Source organism: Nothobranchius furzeri, chromosome 9 (assembly GCF_043380555.1).
Source record: "Nothobranchius furzeri strain GRZ-AD chromosome 9, NfurGRZ-RIMD1, whole genome shotgun sequence".
NCBI lineage: Eukaryota > Metazoa > Chordata > Actinopteri > Cyprinodontiformes > Nothobranchiidae > Nothobranchius > Nothobranchius furzeri.
This window is the reverse complement of record NC_091749.1, coordinates 46817445-46839863: the sequence shown is the minus strand read 5'-3', so window position 1 is coordinate 46839863 and position 22419 is coordinate 46817445. Positions and strand designations below refer to the sequence as shown.

The window sequence follows — 22419 nt, the reverse complement described above, 5'->3', positions numbered from 1 at the left end:
GATGATCGGCTTTGTTGTTGTTTCATCTGGCCTGCGGCCGCATGTCTTGAACAATCAGGTGAAGAGAGGGGCAGAGCTGTCAACTGACCACTACCTGGTGGTAAGTTGGCTCAGATGGTGGGGGAGGATGCCGGTCAGACCAGGCGGGCTCAAACGTATAGCAAGGGTCTGCTGGGAACGTTTGGCAGAGTCTCCTGTCAGAAGGAGCTTCAATTCCCACTTCTGACAGAACTTCCAAAATGTTCCGGGGGAGGCGGGGGACATTGAGTCTGAATGGACCCTGCTCTGTGCCTCCATTGTTGAGGCGGCCGACCAGAGCTGTGGTCGAAGGCCTCAGGTTGTCAGTGCCTGTCGTGGTGGCAACCCCTGAACCCGCTGGTGGACACTGGTGGTTAGGGATGCTGTCAAGCTGAAGAAAGAGTCGTATCAGGTCTTTTTGGCCTGTGGGACTCCAGAGGCAGCTAACAGGTACCGGCAGTCCAAGCGGAACGCGGGGGGCAGTGCGCTACCAACACTATCTATAGTGGGGATGGTGTGCTGCTGACCTCTCCTCAGGACATTGTGGATCGGTTGGCCTCTTAAATCTCTGGTGCTGAAGTCACTGAGGTGGTTAAAAAGCTCCTCTGTGGCAAGGCTCCAGGGGTGGATGAGATCCGCCCAGAGTTCCTTAAGGCTCTGGATGTTGTGGGGCTGTGTTGGCTGATGCGGCTCTGCAATATCACGTGGACATCGGGGGTATTCCCACTGGACTGGCAGACCGGGTTGGTGGTCCCCTTATTTAAAAAGGGGGGCGGCAGGGTGTGTTCCAACTACGGGGGATCACACTCCTGAGCCTTCCTGGTAAGGTCTATTCAGGGGTTCTGGAGAGGAGGGTCCGTCAGATTGTTGAACCTCAGATTCAGGAGGAGCAATGTAGTTTTCGTCCTGGCCATGGAACACTAGACCAGCTCTATACCCTTATCCTGCAGGGTGTGTGGGAATTTGCACAACCACTCTACATGTGTTTTGTGGATTTGGAGAAGGCATTTGACCGCGTACCTCGGGGGGCCCTGTCGGGGGTACTATGGGAGTATGCGGTACCAGACCCTCTGATATGGGCAGTTAGGTCCCTGTATGACCGGTATCAGAGCTTGGTCCGCATTGCCGGCAGTAAGTCGGGCTCATTCCCAGTGAGAGTTGGACTCAGCCAAGGCTGCCTTTACGGACAGGATTTCTAGGCACAGCCAAGGTGTGGAGGGCATCCATTTTGGTGGCCTGAGGATCAGGTCTCCGCTTTTTGCAGATGATGTGGTCCTGCTGGCTTCATCAGAACGCGATCTTCAGCTTTCGCTGGTGCGGTTCGCAGCCAAGTGTGAAGCAGCTGGGATGAGAATCAGCTCCTCTAAATCTGAGACCATGGTCTTGATTCGGAAAAGGGTAGAATGCCTTCTCTGGGTCAGGGATCAGGTCCTGCCCCAAGTGGAGGAGTTTAAGTATCTCAGGGTCTTGTTCACGGGTGAGAGAAAACTGGAGCGTGAGATCGATAGGCGGATTGGTGCTGCATCTGCAGTGATGCGGACGTTGTACCGGTCTGTCATGGTGAAGAGAGAGCTGAGTCAGAAGGCAAAGCTCTCGATTTACCGGTCGAGCTACATTCCTACCCTCACCTATGGTCATGAGCTTTGGGTAGTGAACGAAAGAACGAGATTGCGGATACAAGCGGCCGAAATGAGTTTTCTCCGAAGAGTGGCTGGGCTCTCCCTTAGAGATAGGGTGAGAAGCTCTGTCATTTGGGAGGGGATCAGAGTAGACCCGCTGCTCCTCCACATCAAGAGGAGCCAGTTGAGGTGGCTCGGGCATCTGGTCAGGATGCCTCCTGGATGCCGCTCTGGTGAGGTTTTTTGGCCACGTCCAACCGGGAGGAGACCTAAAGGTAGAAACAGGACACGGTGGAGGGACTATGGCTCTCACCTGGCCAGGGAACGTCTTGGGATTCCCCCGGAGGAGCTGGCCCAAGTGGCTGGGGAGAGGGAAGTCTGGGCCTCTCGCCTTAGGTTACTGCCCCTGCGACCCGACTCCGGATAAGCGGGTGGGCGGACGGATGGATGGATGGACCTACATGCTGTCTGAATGATGTAAACAACATTTTCACCGAATGTCTCTTATCAAACACTCATTTAACTTGAGTTATGGCAATAATCGAGCTAAAACTTCAACCATTACTGAGTTGGTTTTGACATTGTCCTTTATTTGCTGGTTTGAGTCTCTCACCCTTAAAGATAAGCACAGACTTGACAACATTGTCAACATGTGCAGGAAACTTACAGGAAGATATCTTGTAGAACTCTCTCAGCTGTACAGATCGAGAGTTACAAGGAAGGCTAAAGCTATCACCCTCTGTACTGTGAGTACACATTGCTGTCATCAGCTCTCAGATATAGCATGATTAAATGCAACATGATAAGGTATAAAAGTTAATTTGTTCCTGTTAGTATTAACAATGCAATTTGATCGGCCTTATATAAGACTGTTGAGCCCGTTGTCTGTACCCTGGTCGTGTGATGAATGTTGTGGTTATGATGTTGTCATGTAGTCAGTGACGGAGCTTGATATGTGCAACATGTGCGGCCGAACAGGGCGGCAGTCTGGAGGGGGCGGCATTTAATTTCTTTTTTTTTTTTAATTTTTTTAGTATTTTTTTTTCTTCCATCAACCGATACATCAACAAAACATAGAAATCACATGTTCTTCATAATAATAATAGTGATGAGTGACGATAATAATAATATTTCTGTAATAAAAGCACAACAAAGTCATTGTTTGCGTTTATATTGGGATTTTATTGCGCCCCCTTGTGTCTGCCACGCCTCTGTAGTGCGCTCTATAGCGCCCTTCATCAGGTGGGGGGCGGAGGGATCTCGGAGAGTGATGATGGAGGGATACAGGTACCGTTTCACATATCACCCCTCACAAACATTATGGAGAAGAAGCGGTCGAAGCCATCTGGTGCCCAATTTTGGAAAAAAAAGAAGAGGAGGAGAAACGAGGAAAAGATGCAGGTATGCATCTCTTTATTATTTAGTTGGTATTTTTCCCGCCTGTTCCCCAACTTATTGATTAACTAACCTCTCTAATCTGAACGTTTTGCATGGTGCTATGATGATCCCTTCAAATGTCTTTTGCTAGCTTCTTACGTTGCATGTATTTAGAACTACTTCCAACCGCTAGCTTTTTCTTTGTCAAATGAGCTTTTATGAAAAGCTAAGAGTGGGAAAACCGAAAGGCTGATAACCAAACGCTATCAAATTAAAATGAGGCTTTGAGAATTTTGCTGAAATACATTGACGGCGGGCGGCAGGTCTCGCGCCGGCGCCATTCGCCTTTCTTTTTGGACTCGGGAAATGAGCTACGTATTATTTACCCCACGAAAAACGGAGCGGCAGCGGGCTGCTGGAGGTGCCCTGCCAGTAAGATCCGGTTTAAACTGTAAACTGCCATAAAATAAAAACTATAATAGCTAGAGCGGTCTTTTTTTAGCTGAAAGTTGAGACTGTCTCGCCTTTCAGCACTGTACAAGTCGATGATGTCATCGTGTTGCGTTGTGTGCTGCACAGCACACCGCGGCTATGTTAACTCACAGTGACCTTGAAGCAGCGTGGGAGAGTTGAAGAATTTAACCAGTTAAAATGGATTCATGGATATTTAATCAATAGCTGTGGCTCCTCTGGTCATTTAGTTCTTTGTGTGCCAGAGACATTTGCTGAATAAGGAAATAAAAACTTAAAATGACAAAAAAAATTAGGGAAAAACACTTCTTTTGTATTTTATCAATTATTAATGATTAATAGATTGTTGGTGTTTTAACTTTTGGTAAAGGAAAACACACAATTTCCAGGCAGCCCCAGTCTGGAGAAGTGATGGTGACATCAACCGTTAAAAATAAATAATATTCTGAGGTTTTTATGAATAATTTGTACTTTTACTTGAGTATTTCTCTAACACCAGTAATTTTACTTGTAAATGAGTAATATTTTAGCAATGTAACAGTACTTGTACTTGAGTACAGATTTTCAGAATTCTTTCCACCACTGCTGAAAACTGTAAATGCTCATTGTAACATGTTAATTAAAATGCTTAAGCAACAGACGTGACATGAAGATTGTATGGTTTGTTTTATGCAACATCAGGAGCCCTACACAGATATTTTGGGATGACATCAGCTGCCACTGAGGAACAGCCATCTACCTCCACTGCTCATACCAGTAGGCCAGTATTTGAACTCGAGGAGGGACAGTCTGCTGGCACCACATCTCCCCAGGAAAATACTTTAGGTGGGTTTTGCACACGTGTGTGTGTCCAGCAAACATTTAGCTATAGACATTTAAATAGTATTTTCACAGAATATGGGAACTGTTCCATATAGCAATGTGGTGAGTTATGCTTCCATTTTCTGTCAATAGAGAGACCTACCAGTATATGTGAACTTGATGAGGGACAGCCAGCTGCCAGGTCTCCCCAACAAGATATGTCAGGTACGTTTTGCACAAGTGTGTGTGTGTGTGTGTGTGTGTGTGTGTGTGTGTGTGTGTGTGTGTGTGTGTGTGTGTGTGTGTGTGTGTGTGTGTGTCCTGCAAACATTAGAGAAATTTGAATGTCACATATTGTATTTTAATAGAATATGTGAAATGGTCCACATAGCAATGTGTTGAGTTACGCTTCTGTTTTCTGTCAACAGAGAAGCCTGAACGATCAACCAATGGGTCCCATTGAAGGTGATGATGAGCCTCTTTCTTCAGACCCAGCCAAGTGGCCATCACCAATTACCGACAGCATACGCACAGAGCTAGTTCAAGGAGGACCTACCAAGGTGCCAACTACTTTCATATTTCCCAGGAATGAAGGCGATGGTAGGTGTTGTCATCATCACTATTTCAGTAGAACTTTGACAAGTGGTGAGAAGGTGGCCAGGAGCTGGATGTTGTATTCAGTTAGCAAACGTTGTTATATATAATACACTCCACGCAATTTGAAACAAAGTTGTAGGTGTAATTTTTTTTCTTGTGTGTGTTTGTGTGTGTGTGTGTGGGGGGGGGGGGGGGGGGGGGGGGGCTCACGGGGAGTCTCACACAGGGCGCCATTTAGGCCAGCTCCGCCTCTGCATGTAGTCTCTATGTGACTGTTCTTGCTGGCTGCAAGACAAATTGGCCTATTGAGGATAATAAAGTTTTCCATTTTCCATCTAGCATTAGAGCCTTTTCTAAGTTTACATGTCAGTTAAAAAACCAAGTTATTGAATGGAGTGCATCTGACTCTGAGCCGGTACGTAGCGACATACATCCATTCGTGTTGGCATTAATCCTGTTAGCCTATCGCATCACACAAATACTAAACAAACACTGGGGGTAGTGAAGCAGATGGTGTAAAAGCAAAATAGGCACACTGGCCAAAGTGATGGATGACAACAATACTGCAGAACAGTACATATGGTATGTACTATTTGATGGCCACGGCTGTGACGGGACCTACGGGCCACCGTAGAGGTGAAGGCTAGACTGTCCGAATTCAGAGCCGCTGACTTCCGGTTTTAGCGTTCTTCAAGGACCCGGCCTTGCTAGACCGGCGAGGACCCGTACTCATAAGCATCCTTCCTGTGGATTTGGACACACCCAATATGTCGCTAGCATAGCGGCTAATCAATAGCATAGTAGTTTGACCAGTTATATTGATATAAAGATATAAAGTCATCTTGTATCTTGTTTAAAAATTATACCGATATTTTAAAAATATCTATGTATCGCCCAGCTCTGGAGCAGGAAGTATGTAAGCAGGACAGATTGTTAATAGTAGAGACATTGTCTCTCTTTGGTCTTTTTAGAAGAATAAAGCTCAGCCTAGTGTTTACGTGTACGAGTGTGTGTGTGTGTGTGTATGTGTGCCTGCCTGGGAATGGTTTGTGGATTGGGGGGTGTCATAATTGTTTTAAGTTTGGGAAAGGGAGGGAATGTGGGTTATATGGGTCATTTTAATCTGTTAAGCACATTGTGTTGCTTGCTTTGCATGAAAAGTGCTATATAAATAAAGTTAAATTGATTGAGTTTGATTGATAAAAACTGACAAGTCCCCAGCTGAGGAGATCTGCTTCATTATAACCTTCCTTTCAACAAGATGGAGATATTAGACATTAAAAATCTTACCGTCATCTTGCACCTTTAACTATGCTTGATTTTGCAGCTCGCACTCATACAAATGTCTTTCTTTCTTTCTTTCTTTCTTTCTTTCTTTCTTTATTGAACATGCATGCAAATCAATAGACAACCCAAAGCATTCAAAAAGTATCCAAAAAGAAACCCACACATTAGGGATGCACCGATGGATCGGCATTTGATCGTAATCGGCCGATAGCGCCCCTATCGGTTTTGATCGGAATTTTCAAAATAGATCAAAGCAAACTGATCAGGTAGGGTTGTCACGGTAACCAGTGTAGCGGTAAACCCCGGTAAAAAAGTTGACAATAATAATAACCTTCTTGTTTTTTAAAAAACTATATTATCTTGGTGGATTACCGTGGCTGCGGTGTAGGCGCGGTGACCCTTACCAGCCACCGTATCATCGGCTGAAGTTGCCGGCGGCACATGCGCGCTTTATTGTTTACAACAAAACTTTCTTGAAGCTAAAGCTGAAATAATGGTCAAAGGAGGAGACGGCAGCGCTCAGGAGGACATTTATTATCCCTCAAAGAAGACAAAGTCGGAAGTACGGGCATATTTTAGATATTTGAAGAATGCCCAGGGAGTTTATAGAAGACGGACGGCTATCCTGTTTGCAGCACGAGCAGAAAAGTGTGTGTGAAAGGCAGCAACGCTTCAAATCTCATGACACATCTGTGTGACCATCACCCACAACTCTACAGTCAACGCAAGGCAAGCTAACGTTAGCGTTTTAGCTAAAATGCGTGATCCGAGGATTTGTGTTGAGGGAGAATGCAAAGAGTCGCTATATAAAGCAGCCGCAGCGCCGCTACCTGCATATAAACCGTGTCGCGGACACCCCCATGTTGAAATGACGCTATGCATTACGGGGCTCCCAGGGGCAGATAAGAGTTGGTCTCTCTCCGAGAATAATTATGAATTTAACAATGATTACTGCCTGATGACATTTTCCCACATCTGCAACGCTCACTGGAAGGACACAAACCGAGGACAATATTCTCCTGATATACGGATTGCTCAAGTAAGGGTAAAAAAAAGTATCTGATTAGAAGGCTACTTGAGTACTGAGTATCATCTGATCTAATATGTTTTAAATGATGACATCAAACAGACATAAAATAAGAAGTTATGGGCAAATATTGGTATTTTAAAGACTAAAGGGGAAAAATGTAAACAAATAAACAACATAATTACAAAATAACACATTTTAGGCAAAATTTAGACACAAACTGAGGACAATATTTCCTGACATACAGGGTTTATTTAATTGTGTGAAAATGTAGCAAGTTTAAAAAAAATACCGCGATAATACCGAAAACCGTGGTAATTTTGGTCACAATAACCGTGAGCTTAAAGAGCAAGTAACGTCTAAATTAACTTTTTTTTGCTGATGAACTGTATAAATGAGTGTCTAATAGTGTTTTAAATGTGTGCATTCTTTATTTTAGCATTTTGGTGCATTTTCTTTAAAAATTAAAAATTCTGTCTAAAAACCACAGTAATGCGCCACCTTCAGCTGAAAACATAGAATTTGAGTCATTTTGAATAAATTTTAGCCAATGGCTAAAGAGTAAAGTACTACGTAAACCAGTAGAGTACTACGTAGCAGCTCCGTGCCAAAGTTATAAAAGCAACGAGCGTCTCGGCCACGCCCTGTGGCGAGTGGGAGTTGGATTTGCAAGCGAGTGTAGGAGGTCAGCGGTAGTTCAGCATTAGCATATAGCATTAGCATATCCTAGTCTTTAGCATATCTTTTAGTGTTATAAATACTTATTTAGTGTTAGCTTGGCTGTTGTATATTATAGTTTAGTTAGTGTTTGGCTGTTAGTGTAATTGGGAAAGTATTTCGGGTTTAGTGTTCCATATCGTCTTAGTATTGGTGAGTAGGTGTAGTGTAGTATGGTTGCGGTGACTCTGTGGGCATTTTACCCGCGATTCTGCACGTCTCCGTTTGAAGAGGGAGGCTGTGCCCACCGTGGCTCTTCCGCGATTTAGATGCAGCCCACCGACTCTGCTCCCCCACCACGGCGGGCTCCAGTCTGAGGTGAGTCAGCTAAATAAACGTTTTAACATCTTCTAAAGACAATTCCCTACCTAAATGCAAAGTCTGAGAGACGTGGTTCACTTCCTTTAGCTAGTCAGTCGGCAATTCTGCAACAGTGACTCTAACTGACGCAGCACTTGTTGACAGCATTACAGCGTGAAATCCAGCTTGTGACCCGGTTCTGTGAGGAATTCTGTTCAGGAGGTCGCATTTCAGGCTCTCCACATCATATGTGACTGACTTTTACGTTATAACAACGATCACACACTAGGAATGTTATAAAGCGCCTATATAGGAGATTCTTTTGTATATTATCTGACTATAAACTCCAACAACAATGTGCTTCTATTTTTTTTTTTCAGGCTAAATCTACCCAAGACACTGGCTGTCAGACTGATTTAGCTGCATGAATGTACTTGTCCAGGCTGATGTGAAACCTTCCCTGTAGCAAAGGTGAATTATTTTTAATAATCTTCTATGCAAACATTTTATTATCACCTTCTAGTTTTAATTTGTTTTACAGATTATTTTTACACGTGATTTTATGCTCTTTTAAACATTTATAAATGTGCTGCTTCTTTGTTTTTACATAGCCAGCCAGAATGGAGTTCACAGCCGCAGTGTGTCTGGTGACCCACGGGGACCATGATGAAAATTCATCTTCCAGAAGGTCCCAGAGCGTCCAGACCCCCTGAAAAGACCAAGGTGTGAGGTGTCTGCTGTTGATTCCAGCTTCCACCTCAGTGACAGTGCAAGCTCAGTGAACTGTTCAAGGTAAAAAAAAAATTAAAACATTTCAGAATTTTTAAGATATTAACAATTAAATAAGTATGTGATTACATCATGACGGAGGCTACTGATTCTGCCCGTGACACTTGGTGGTGACGTGTGAGCTGATTCTCCTGGAAAATAACTTTTACATTAAATATTTTGTTTTTGCTATCAAAAGTAAATTAACTAATAACCTGCATTATTGCAGGACATTCAGCAAAATATGGACTCTACACCATGAGGCATGCACACATTAATATTCTATAAGAGCACATAAGGTGAGCAACACCACATGTTGTACACTGTCCTGAATTTGTTTTCTTTCTGCATCTCATTAGCCTGGCTGATCACCTGATAACTCCTGTCATCTGGTTATGACAGCATGAGGATGTCCTCACACACCTGTAACCTATCAGCTCATCTGGCAGAATAGAGAGAGAAGAGACAACACCACATCTCCTGTTCCTGGAAAGCCTTCAGCCTTCCTTCGATGACTGAGAACCTCCATCAGCTCTGTCTCCTGTCTGCCTACAATTATTATAATAAATATTGTGTTTGACAAGTTTTTTGTGCTGCCAAATATCTCATTTAGATTCCAGTTTTGATATTTTAATGGATATTTATAAATTACATTGAATATCACATTTTTGTTGCATGTTTAACTAGCTATTGTGATTAATTAAACTAGCACCTCACTGTTAAAAGCTCGTTCTAATTTCAAGCATGTTTAAGTATTTATGGACATGAACAAAAACAGGAAATATATAAATTGAGATTTATTTAATTAATATAACAAATAAGGGGGAAAGAGTCATTGAAAGGCACATTCTTCTGGAAGTTCCTGATCCTGAGGACACCAGCAGAGGAGACCAGCTGCAGACACCAGAGACCAGCTGCAGACACCAGAGGACCTAGAACCGAGAGAGCAGCTGTTATTAGTAAATAAATAAAGAAATCAGGGCAGTTTTAGTGGGCTGAACACATTACAGAATAATTTTCTCATGGGGTATTTTCATAACTTTATATGCAGCAGACTGTACCTTGAGCCCAGGGCTACCGGAGAGCTATCCAGCATGTTTCAGTGGATTTTCCTGCTTTAACAGGTTAGATTAGCTGTTAAGCAGCTCAGCTATTTGTTGCTGATTAAAACCAGGTGTGCTGAAGCAGATAAACCTCTAAAACATGCTGAATACTAGCTTTTTGGGGCCGTGGAGACAAACCCTGCAGCTAATCCAATGCTATGGCTAACGGCTACTTACCTTTCAGAGGTGATTCTGTTGGGTCGGTTCTGGGAGTTTCAGGCAACTCACAAGCTCAAAACAATAAGACTCAGGTCCGCTTGTCTCCTCCAAATAGACTTGGTCCCTTTCTTCTCGAGTGTCTGTAAGGAGGGGGAGAAACGTCCTCCACTTCTATCAACTGCTCAGAGTGAAGGGAGCTAGCTTCGTCTAGTTAGCCATCGTCTTCGTCACTGCCGCGGCTCCGCCCTCTCGGTCCTCCAGGCAACGCCTACTAATGTTGCATTTTTTAAAATTGATACGTGGGTGGAGAAGGACTCCGAGGCTCAATTGACCCGCTCTTTAAATTTTCACACCGTGACAACCCTAATACAGACCATTTTAGATTAGGTTACATTTCCTTTATTCCCAGATTATGTAGTTTGTAGCACTCATTATAATGTTGTAGAAAATTTCTGGCCAATCCACGTGATCGGTATCGGTGATCGGTATCGGTGATCAGCATTCTTTGATATCGGTATCGGCAGCAAAAAACCTGATCGGTGCATCCCTACCACACATATGTATATGCATATATATATATATATATATATATATATATATATATATATATATATATATATATATATATATATATATATATATATATATATATACATATGCACATGTAGAACATGTTCAATGGGAAGGAAACGAAGCTCTGGTAGCTTATATAATCCCCCCCCAAATCAAATTTCAAGAAAGACAAAACAAAAAATATATATATATTTTCCCTAAACTGAGTGTCATTGCCATTTTCCTATAACATGTTTTATCCTCAATCACACAAACCAAATTTACATTTTCTCATGTTTCAACCCCCCCCCCCCCCCCCCCCGCCATGTTCACAGCTCCCAGTTCACCAACAATAGACAATTACAATCAAATGCAACACCCTTACAACTTTTCCTCCTCCTCTATGTAATTGATTAGTATAATTTTTTTATACTTCTCTTTAAACTTATGCAATGGGAGACTTTCCTTTAGATCCTCACTTAGCTTATTCCATACTCCTACACCCGTAACAGAAATACAAAATGACTTTATTGTTGTTCTAAAATATGTATGCCTAAAGTTAAGTTTGTATCTGAAATTATATAGGTTATCTGGTTTTATAAATAGCATTAATAATTTGTTTGGTAATAATTTCCTATGCACTTTAAACATGAATGTCGCTGTATATAGCTGAACTAAATCTTTAAATTTTAGTATTTTAGAATATATAAATAACGGATTAGTGTGTTCTCTAAATCTAACATTGTGAACGACTCTCAGGGCTCTTTTCTGTATGATAGACAAGGGTACAATAGATGTTTTATAAGTGCTACCCCATACCTCTACACAGTAAATAAGATAGGGATAAATCAATGAATAATAAAGGACATGGAGTGATTTATAATCCAAGTACTGCCGAGCTTTATTCATAATGTAGATGCTTCTCGCAACCTTATTATATACATGTTTAATTTGTGGTTTCCATCTTAATTTATTATCAATTACTATTCCAAGGAACTTATGTTCTGTTACTTGCTCAATTTCACATCCGTCTATTTGCAGCTTAACTTCAGTTTTATTAGCCATACCAAACAACATACATTTTGTTTTTGCTATATTTAATGTAAGCTTATTTTCAATAAACCACTCTTTAATGATGCACATTTCAATTTGGACCATCCTTTCTAAATCGCTAATATTATCTCCTGCACAGAAAATAGTGGTATCATCGGCAAACAAAACAAATGTCAGTGTATTTGTTACATTACTCAAATCATTAATATATAATAAAAATAATTTTGGACCCAACACAGACCCCTGTGGTACTCCACAAACAATGTCCAACCATGTAGATGAACATTCTCCAAATTTCACAAACTGTCTCCTGTGTTGTAGATAGCTTGTCAACCAGCTCAACACTACACCCCTAATCCCATACCTCTCTACCTTTTCAAGTAACATTTTATGATTAACTGTATCAAAAGCCTTTTTTAAATTAATAAATATCCCTAGAACATGTTTCAGTATAAGTCACTGGTTGCACACTGCATTTTTGAGACTGGAAAGATGGGAACTTCAGTATTGAATGCACTCTTTGTGTCCTCTGCCATCCAAATTCGTTTCAAGCTCTATTTAAAACATTGAAACTACATCTTTATTCAATTACAAATAAGTTATTGCTCATGATGTTTGGCTCTTAAGTTTGTATGAAAGAATGCAAAAGCAATGGTTTTATTAAAATCAAGTCATTTGTGTCAGTTCAACTTTAGCTTTATCAGCTAAACTCTTTCTTACAACCTGATTAGTGTCTCATTCTGTAATTTTTTAAGTCTTATAAAAAAATTAAAAGCTTGTTTGTTTGTTTGTTTGCTTTTTCATTTATTTGTCCAACTAACAGTGAAAAACCAAAATCAGCTAAACAACTTATTGCAATGCGGCAAAACCGATTCATACCAAGAGAGCAATAGTGTCAGTAAACACAGTTATTACTATTGCACAGGTCCATGACTAGAGATGAGTGTGGGTTGAGAGTCGGGCAAAGGTTCGACTTAATCACCCATGTCTCAGGTGTCTAGGGCCAACCCTCAACATTTCTAAAAGCAAATTCTCCAAAAGAGAGAGGCGTTTAGATATGGGTTCACAACTTTCAAACAGAATATGGTCATTTTTTAAATCACGCTAAATGTTTTTGACAGCAGTCTCACTGTAATGACTCCACTCAGGTTTAAGGATGATGTATAGATCTCAAAACAAAGCAACACATGCTACCTTTGTGTTAGCTCAGGTGAACACATCCCCTTTTTTTTAAACCCACAATTTTCTTGGGAAACTTGACAGTCAAGCCCAAACTTGCATTCTCCTACTCATTTTCTCCTACCCCACCCCCACATACGCTACGTCAGTTTAGATGACGGTGAACGTCTGGCGTCTGTCTGCTGGCCATCTGCCGCTGAAAGTCCTGTTAATTAAATACAAACAAGACATGACTCCCAAACTGGCCTTTTGCTTTCCAAAATGAAATAAGGAACTGCTGAGTAAAGTGTGTGAGATGAAAAACTGCTTTTGATGGATTCACTTTAAGAGGCGAATGGGTTTCTTTTACTTTTGCCTTTTACTCAAAGTAAACTGGGTGTGCCAATATGAGTGAGATTATATTAAATACTTTAACTACTTTTGAAAAGCTGAGTGAAGCTCTTGTACTCTTGCACAAGAGTTAAGTTTCTACTCTTACTACTGCAAATCTATATTGGAGGTATTTAAATAAATGTGATTTGTCATCTCAAACAAAGTTACAATCAATATTTGGGGTGAGATACCAAAAATCGCTCCCCTCTACATCCTAGAAATCAGGACTTAAAAGTGACATTGATCACTGAAGCAATGTGAATTATAGCATAATCCTGGTTCTTTATCAGCATACATAGATTAGATAATAATTAACATAGTAAACATTTGATGTTTATAAAACACAGAATACAGACATATAATGGCATTATTTGCAAATACAGTCATTGAGAAATACAATGAATGTGAATCGTTTTGCTTTCACATGACAAAACGAATATTAACATGTAAGGCAACATTTTCTTTATATATCTGTCTTACTATATGTAAATCTGGAAAAAAATCACCGTAAAGGAACATCCTCTCACAGCTTTTGAACACTTAAAATCATGAAAATTTATCTTTTATTTAATTATCCTACTTAAAAGTCCAAACGTGTGTAAACATCTGGTGTTTGCAGCCTATAGCACCGCGAGCTAGCGCTAAGGTTAGAGGACAAGCTGCGGCTGTAACTCGGAAAATATAGTTTTTAATCAACAAGACCAACTTTTTACAGCCTGAAAACATCTTCTGTAAATAATAAGCTTTTATGTTCAGCTTTAAAGCTTTCGGCCGCTTATTCGCTTCGCCAAGGTCGGTGGCAGGAGCTGGTTTTGTCCGCAGTGACGAGCTAACATTCAACACTTCCTGTTTTCACTTACCTGCTGCTTCTACCGATACAGGTGGATGAAACTTGTCGGAAATGTTAGCAAATGTCGCCTGTTTTGATTCCACTTCCCACTGGTCATAAATAGAGAGTGAAGCTGAAGAGGGAGGGGAAAAGAAAAGCCTGTAGAGGAGGCTGGAGCCTGCTGCTGACTCCACCCTAGGGCCACCTTGCATGGCAGGCGGCTTTCATATCCCGAGGCGACGCTTTGACTTCGGTGCAATCCAGGAAGGAATGTTCTCTCTTAAAACGAGAGCTCATAGCTAAAGTCATCACATTAAATGCTATTTAAATCTAACTGATGAAGGTTTGGGGGACCTTTACTGAACAGCACCTGCGTTTTGTTTTATTTTATTTTTTTTTTGTTTTGTTTTGGTTTTTGTTTAATTGTATTTGCATTTTCTGTTCTAATTAACTTAAAATCATGATTCTAATAATAATAATTTACACATGACTGATTGGTTGTTGCTAGACTGAATAAGATTTAGCAATGGAGTGTTTTAGTACCAGGAAAGGTTTCCAATTCCTTTGTTTTCTCTTTTGCTGATTTGTGTATCACAGACTTAGAAAACAACAGATTGTTGGGATTCAGATCAGCTGATCACACTGAATATTAACTGATTCCAATCATCAATTTTTGGTGCTTCACCAAAAACAGTTAGATTCTTGTTCAAAATCAAATTAGACTATTGTACTTTTAAAGACACAAGCAACACCAGACAGGGATCTCCTACTATCCTGCATGTTTCATTCAGCTATTTTTCATCTGATTCAAAATGTCTCAATTACTTCTCCAGCATGTCCTGAAGTTCCACGGAAGCCTGTTGATGACAAACATAATCAAATCAGGACCAGGATTGATGTTAACACGGTATGTTAAAAGGGGACAAATTTACAGAACATCCCTTGGGTGATGGTGGCACAAGATTTAAGTGCTCGCCCAGTAATCGGAAGGTTGCAGGTTAGAGCCCACTCAGTTTGTCGCTGTCATTGTGTCCTTGGGCAAGACACTTAACCCCCCTTGTTTACTGGTGGTGGTCGGAAGGACCGCTGGCGCCAGTGCTCAGCAGCCTTGGCTACATCGTAGCTCAGCGTGAGAAGGTGTGTGTGAATGACAAATTGTGTTGTAAAGCGCCTTGGGGGGGTTCCAGGACTCTAGAAGGTGCTATATCAAATGCAGGTCATTTACCATTTGTACCATGTAAATCAGCTCTGCACTCTGTTGTCAATGTTTTAACTGCAGTCATGAAGTAATTAGCCTATCTGAACTGGTCCTCTGCTAACAGGAGTGCCTTATCAGATAAATAATTGGGTTTAATAATTTTTTTCTTAATGCATTTGAGAACATTATTTGGGTTGTAAAAAGTAAATGATAATACAGTTGTCCCTCATTTATAGTGAATTAAATTCTAAAAAAAATAAATTGCAAATAGGCAAAATCCTCAAAGTAGTCGGCTTCATTTTTCACAATTATCAGAGGTTTGTAGTGTGGGCAGCTATGTTGTTGGGGTCACACTCAAAAACACACCAGAATGTCCATTTCTCAACAGTTTTATTTGCACACACTGACTCCAGCGTCTCGTTGTCACGTTGTAGAGACTCGCGTCTTCTCCTGTACATAAAAATGCAGTAGTGACATTACTAATGCGCTCCAGCTGTGGTACGGTATGTGCTCTTCTTCTCTGCAGACAAACTAATTCCAGCGCATGGCCACAATGTTTTAAGGCTGTAAAACCCATCAATACACACTTTATACACTTTTCTCAAACATGCATTAACACTTTCTCTCTTGTTTAAACACTCTCAAAGTTCAAACCTTTGAGCAAAAGTTGAACCGCGAAGGACCACTGTACTATTTAAGTCTGTTTAATAAAAATGTCATGATTTCATTGCATCAAAGAATTAATCCAACCAATTATAATAAAAGGTAGTTGTCTAGATGTTTGAAACACATGACAGATTTCAGTGAAAGACTGCTGTACTTTTATTGTGTGTGATTCATCTCAAACTCAAGGCAACACTTTATGTTTTGTAGTTGGTAGAAAGTAGCAGGGAGAAGTTTTATCCATCTGGAACTTTAATAAACAGGACCTAATGTACATCTGACATTCATCTAGCAGCACTTCTAAGAAACTCCCCTCTCCACCTCAGTGTATACATACAGCGATCTACTGCCACCCAGTGTCAGAACACAATAACTCCCTCTTTTCTTATACTGTAAGTGCATCCCACAAACTCAAATACAGTAAAAATCACAACTCTAAAACACCTTATTCAATCAACCTGTACACTTTGTCATGTCACTGAGCCACCAAGGTCTTCTCACACGTGATGAACCCATAGTAGTTAAAGAGCAAGTCACCCCCTACCAGAGTCTTACTCAACTCCCACTTCATGTTTGAAAAATGTAACAAATGCTGTTGCCTGGCAGACCGAGAGAGGCGGAGTCGCTAAGAAATACACAGACTCACAACGACATTGTGACATCATAATGTACCAGCTAATGTCATAGTGTACCTCTTAGCCAATAGCAATGGCAGATTTAAATTCAAAAGCAGTGCAGAGTTTTTACCCGAAGACGGCACAACAATGACAATTTTAGGCAGAAAATTTTAATTTCACATAAAATGCAAGAAAGTGCCAAATTATTGACTACATGTGTCTACAGCACAATTAGACACTTGTTTATATAGTTTATCAAGGGGAAAATATTGATTTGAGGGTGACTTGCTCTTTAAAGTAGTTTTAAGACACCACCAGTGACTTCACATGCAACAAGTCCAAAACGTCAGCATCAGGGACTCTCACGCTTGAGCCTCGCTCATCTTGGCTCGAGCCTGCCCACAGGAAGGCTTTTTTTTTCTTTCTTTTGCAGTGAGGAGAGAGGGTGGAGAGTATTTTAGTGACTTTGCAACATGGCCAAACACGTTCTGTTAGCCAATCAGAAGTGCAGTGTGTGCATATTGATAATAATGAGTAATCCTGCTCATTACTGTTTTCTGCATCTCAGAACAGGAGCATCATAGCTTTTTTTAAAATGACTCATAAGGCATTGGTTTACACTAGAGAACACTGCAACACCTTTAACTGACTAAAGTTTTGAAACCCAGCACCTCGATTACACATCATTTTAACATCAGATGTTGTTACTGGCTTCTATATGAACAGCCCATCACCACACAAATCTCTTGCGAGTCTATTAGAGAGCAGAAGGGATAAAAGCTGCTGGAAGGACACAATCTGTCAGTCTGCAGCTCACTGTTGTTCGTGGCCACATGCACCATTTGGAGAAAGAATCTTCAGCCTTTGAAATGAGCCCATACTCACAGGTTTGTCTTTTGACATCAGTTTGACAATAATATCTGTTATTATGATACAGCAAACTGTAGAATTGTACTAATTTAAATGTAAAACATCTAATCGTTTGGCAGTCACTAAAGTGATGCAAGGTTTGCAGTTCTAGTAATTACAGTAAGAGCACATGAGCATGAAAATATGTTCAAGTTTTACTAGGCAGCCCTAAATTAAAAATTTTATTACAAAATATGCACATATTTATTTTTGTTTTTCTCTTATATAATTTCATAGATATAGAAACTCTTGAAAAAGAAGTTTCAGATAAAATATTGTTGTGTTTTCTTTTTGTTTACATGCATTAATAGAACAAGAATCAGGTAGGCTCACTAACCTAGACTGTGAGTGAGACAGCTTGCAAGAATAAGTAGGCTTCTGGTTGATGAGACAGTGTTTAGAAGAAGCCTTAATCTTTCTCACACCTGTCATGCTGAGATAAATATGCGCTCATACGAGGAACCAGTAGGGGTCAGTGTAACGCTTCCTGTTTGCTAGAGGCCAAAATGGGCAAACCATAGATCCACTGCACTCTGCAAAATTGTAGTGAATTTGTCCTGAAGTCAAATTTAAACAACATATAATAATTTCAAGTACTGGAGTTAATCTGATCTAATGTGTTTTAGTTTAGAATAGGATGCTAATTTTAGCAAAAAAACATCTTGCTCAGTTAGAAAAACTGATTTAAAAATCAAACACTGAGACACAATTTAGAATTTTCTGGTTAAGTCTAAAATAAAATAAAAACGTGCAGCAGAGCACTAATGCATTTATTTTCTCTCTGCACAGGGTTTCTGCTGCATTAACTGGAAAAATGATGGACTACCTGTTTCGACGTGAACATCCACAGATTGCTTTATGTTGATACAGGAACTATAAACATCAACACTAACATGTTGGCATCTCCATCTTCTCAGCAGGTCATCCTTGAACCAGCCTCTGCTTCTTTTTTGGAGAGAGCTTCATTTCGTACAAAATAAACAAAACCTATCTGGACAAAATGAACCACCCACACTTGACCTGCATTTGGGAAATCGGGGGAGTCTGAGTGCCTCACTGAGGCACCCAAACAGTCAAACCTGTTGTGCTCAGGTTAATGTTTCTCTGTAGTGTGACTGAGCGTGTGGCGTAGCTTTGGATCCACAGTGGAACCACAATCCAACGGGGCACCCAGCCTTCGGGCCGGAGATGCTGCATACCAGCAACTACTCCCTGGTGCTTCTGATTCAGCTCAGCCTGCTCTCCTTCGACCTGTTTGTCAACTCGTTCAGTGAACTGCTGAGGATGGAGCCGGCTGTCCAGCTGGTGCTTTTCATGTAAGTTAAACTTGATCACTTTCAACAACTTTTTGTCTTCTTTAGCTTGAGTGGAAGCAATTCAAAATGGCAAATTGGTTTTATTTTCACATAAAATACTGGCTGTTTGTCCAGAATGCATTGAATTATGCAGCTTATCCATCCTTTTCTTCAACAGCATCCAGGATATTGGCATCTTGTTTAACCTGGTCATCATTCTGCTGATGCTGTTTAACACCTACGTGTTCCAGGTTGGCCTGGTTGCCGTTCTGCTGGAGCGTTTCAGAGCCCTGCTAATGCTCTCTGCTCTCTACCTGACCTTCAGCATCATTCTTCACTCTTGGCTGGTGGTACGTAGTGTGTTCTATACATTTTTATTTTAACTCGTCTTACTTTGCATAGTTACGTAAAATCATAAAAAGTACTTTATAGACACCTAAAAGTACAATGAAAGGAAATTAGAAAAACAAAATAAACAGGAAAAGATGTAGAATTAAGTAGGTGAGAACCATCTTTATTACAGGGCAGTTAATTTTAATTGATTGCAGACTTTTCAATTAGTTTAGTTTTTATTATTGAATTATATCTTCTTTTTTTTCAGAGTCTGCGCTGGCTGAGAACCAACCGATTTGTCTGGACAGATGGGCTTCAGGTGCTGTTTGTGTTCCAAAGATCAGGTGTGACGACGTTTTCATTCATTCAGAACAAAACAGGAAAGTGTCAGACAAACACAAGTCAGGATGGCCATTTGTCTCTAGTTCACAGGAGTTTTTAATGTTATAATAATCATTGAAATTGAATTTTATATTTGATGCAGCCTCGGTTCAGATTCAAACAGAACCACGAGGGAGGAGGGACCAACTGACTCAAAAGTTACTGCCACACAAAAAAGGCTTTCCTCCTAAATAAAAATATATTTACAATAAACTAGGAAATGAGTGCTACTCCTCAGTTTTATAATTATTCTCTTTAGAGAAGGAAAATGATGATGCATGAACTGACATTTCAGTGTTGACGAAACAAAAATCTTTTACATAACGCCTTTCAAAATAAAAATCACGAGGCGCTTCACAAGAACAAAAGTAAAAATAAAATTGATTTTAATTTGATTTTAAAAGAGTATAAAATTGGGAAACGTAAAACATTGTGATTAAAAAATGTAAGGAAAGGGAAAGAGAAAATGAATAAGAACTAGTTGATCAGTGGATTCCAAGAAAGGCAGAGTCAGTAGAAAGAGCAGAACAAGGGGAGGGTGATGAAGATCACACCAAAGCCAGCTTGAACAAGTGAGTCTTCAGCTGCTTTTTGAAGGAGACCACTGAGTCCACTGATCTCAGACTCAGGGGGAGAGAGGTCCAGAGTCTGGGGGCCACAGCAGCAAATGTCTGTCACCTTTGGTCTTTAGCCTGGTGCGCTGCACAACCAGTAGGATTTGGTCACTGGACCTCAGGGACCTGCTGGGGGTGTAGGGACTAAGAAGATCACCAATGTAAGATTGTGCTTGTCCATATAAGGCCCTATAGACCAGAACCAGGATCTTGAAATTAACCCTGAAGTTGACTGGCAGCCAGTGAAGCTGGAGGAGAAGCGGGGTGATGCGGGTGTGTTTGGAGGACTTGGTCAGAAGCCGAGCACAGGTATGTAGACGGTTCAGGGAGGTTCTGCACAGACACGTGAAAAGAGAGTTGCAGTAGTCTAAGAGTGAGGAGATGAAGGTGTGGATAACTGTCTCAAGTTCAGAGCGGGACAGAATGGGGCTCAGCTTATCAATGTTCCTGAGATGGAAGAAGGAAGAGCGAACAAGAGAACTGACATGAGGATCCAGCATAGTGACAGTGCTGTCACTATGCTGTTCAGTGACATAAATAGTACACACACACACACACACACACACACACACACACACACACACACACACACACACACACACACACACACACACACACACACACACACACACACACACAGTGGTTGTGATATAATACTGCTATAAGCTCATTAGGAGTGGATAAGAGGCTTTATTGTCTGGGTTGTTGTTGTTAGCAGCAGGTGATCCTTTACCCATTTACCCACTACACATTTCTGTTTTGTTAACAAGGCTGGTCTAGACATAGATGTGACTTATTGACAGTATTTATTTATTTTTTCTATTTTACAATTTGACTTAAATTAACCACAATTTCCAATTTCATCACCTCTGTATATGTAGGGTAACCCTTCTCATTAGAACCCATGACACAATGACAGATAGAACTACTATTTAGTAAAAACACTAAATACTACAGATTGTTTAAAAACACTAAATACTACAGATTGTTTAAAAACACTAAATACTACAGATTGTTTAAAAACACTAAATACTACAGATTGTTTGACAAATGAAAATTCAGAAGGTTGAAATTTTCCATGTAGTAATAATGTATTTTACTGCACTTTTTGTAGCTTCTGTGCTGTACCACTACTTCTACAAGCGGACCTCAGAGTATCTGGGCGACCCCCGTCTCTATGAGGATTCTCCGTGGCTGCAAGAAGTCTTTGCTCGGGTCAGACAGTGACCTCACTGCAGCAGAGTCCAGATTCCACAAACTTGACTTGACTTGTACTTTATTTTTAACTAACGTCAAAAAAAATATATTTTTTTTTATACGACACAACTCGACACAAAAGCAATCAAATAATAAAGTCCGAAAAGGAGCAGTTAGAAGTAAAACTTGTACATTCCTACCCCCTTCTCACTTATTCTTATTCAACTTATCTCAAAAACAAAATTTAAAAATTAAGAAATATATCTATATAAAAATAACAATAATACAGAGAACTAATAGATTAAACATACTCAACAATCAACTTCTTGTATAATTCTATTTAACCCAGCTCATCAACATAATTATCCAAAAGATGTTTTTTGTAGCTCTTCTTAAATTGATGTACTTTTACACATTTTTTCTAATCTTCACTCAAATTGTTCCATAATTCAATCCCACATATTGTTGTACACATACTCCTCTTTGTTGTCCGAACTCCCTGTTTTTTTTTAAGTTTAATGCCCCTCTTAAATTGTACCCATTGTCTTTATCATTAAACATTTTCTGTATATTACATGGAAGTAATTTATTTCTTGCCTTAAACACGATTACTGCGGTTTTAAACTTCATCAGATCAATAAATTTTAACACTTGTCATTTTAAAAGCAGTGTTGTTGTGTGTTCCCTATATCCCACATTACATACTATACTTACTGCTCCTTTTTGCAGTATGGATAGTGATTGTAGATTACTCAGGTATGTGTTTCCCCAAACTTCCACACAGTAATTCAAGTATGGCATTACTAGTGATGAAAACAGAATATACAATGATTCTTGATTCAGTAAAAGCTTTATTTTACCCAAAACACCAATGCTCTTTGCCAATTGTGTTTGTATATATTTAATATGTGGTTTCCAGCTAATATTATGGTCTAGGATAACCCCCAGAAATTTTGTTTCATAAACTGAAGTTTCATAAACTA

At 40.3% G+C, this 22419-nt stretch overlaps 2 protein-coding genes and 1 long non-coding RNA gene across 4 annotated transcripts in view; 2 read left to right on the top strand and 1 right to left on the bottom strand.

Moving 5' to 3' along the window:
- LOC107381793 (CD151 antigen) overlaps window positions 1-14440 on the bottom strand; it is a 36046-nt gene extending 21606 nt beyond the window's left edge. Inside the window, exon 1 of the mRNA XM_015953678.3 lies at window positions 14261-14440. The gene's annotated coding sequence lies outside the window, so the exon portion shown is untranslated. The remainder of the gene's footprint in view (window positions 1-14260) is intronic.
- On the top strand, window positions 8134-9565 carry LOC139071793 (uncharacterized). Of its 2 annotated transcripts, XR_011521612.1 has the most exons (4): window positions 8134-8232; window positions 8595-8685; window positions 8826-9006; window positions 9342-9565. It is a non-coding gene; the product is annotated as an uncharacterized lncRNA (long non-coding RNA). The 2 variants fall into 2 exon arrangements; XR_011521611.1 differs by lacking the exon at window positions 8134-8232 and having other exon boundaries at window positions 8482-8685.
- A 4224-nt stretch (window positions 14441-18664) lies between the features above and the next one.
- Window positions 18665-21489, top strand: LOC107381792 (transmembrane protein 138). Its single transcript, XM_015953677.3, has 4 exons — window positions 18665-18932; window positions 19090-19261; window positions 19513-19588; window positions 21354-21489. The coding sequence occupies exons 1-4, from the start codon at window positions 18805-18807 to the stop codon at window positions 21464-21466; spliced, it is 489 nt and encodes a 162-aa protein (XP_015809163.1). The 5' UTR covers window positions 18665-18804; the 3' UTR covers window positions 21467-21489.
- The last annotated feature ends 930 nt before the right edge of the window (window positions 21490-22419 follow it).

Coding starts and splice junctions, on each gene's coding strand:
- LOC107381792 (XM_015953677.3), top strand. CDS start 18,805: ATGCTGCATACCAGCAACTACTCCCTGGTGCTTCTGATTCAGCTCAGC. Junction 18,933..19,089: donor GTCCAGCTGGTGCTTTTCAT/GTAAGTTAAACT, acceptor TTTCTTCAACAG/CATCCAGGATATTGGCATCT. Junction 19,262..19,512: donor TTCTTCACTCTTGGCTGGTG/GTACGTAGTGTG, acceptor CTTTTTTTTCAG/AGTCTGCGCTGGCTGAGAAC.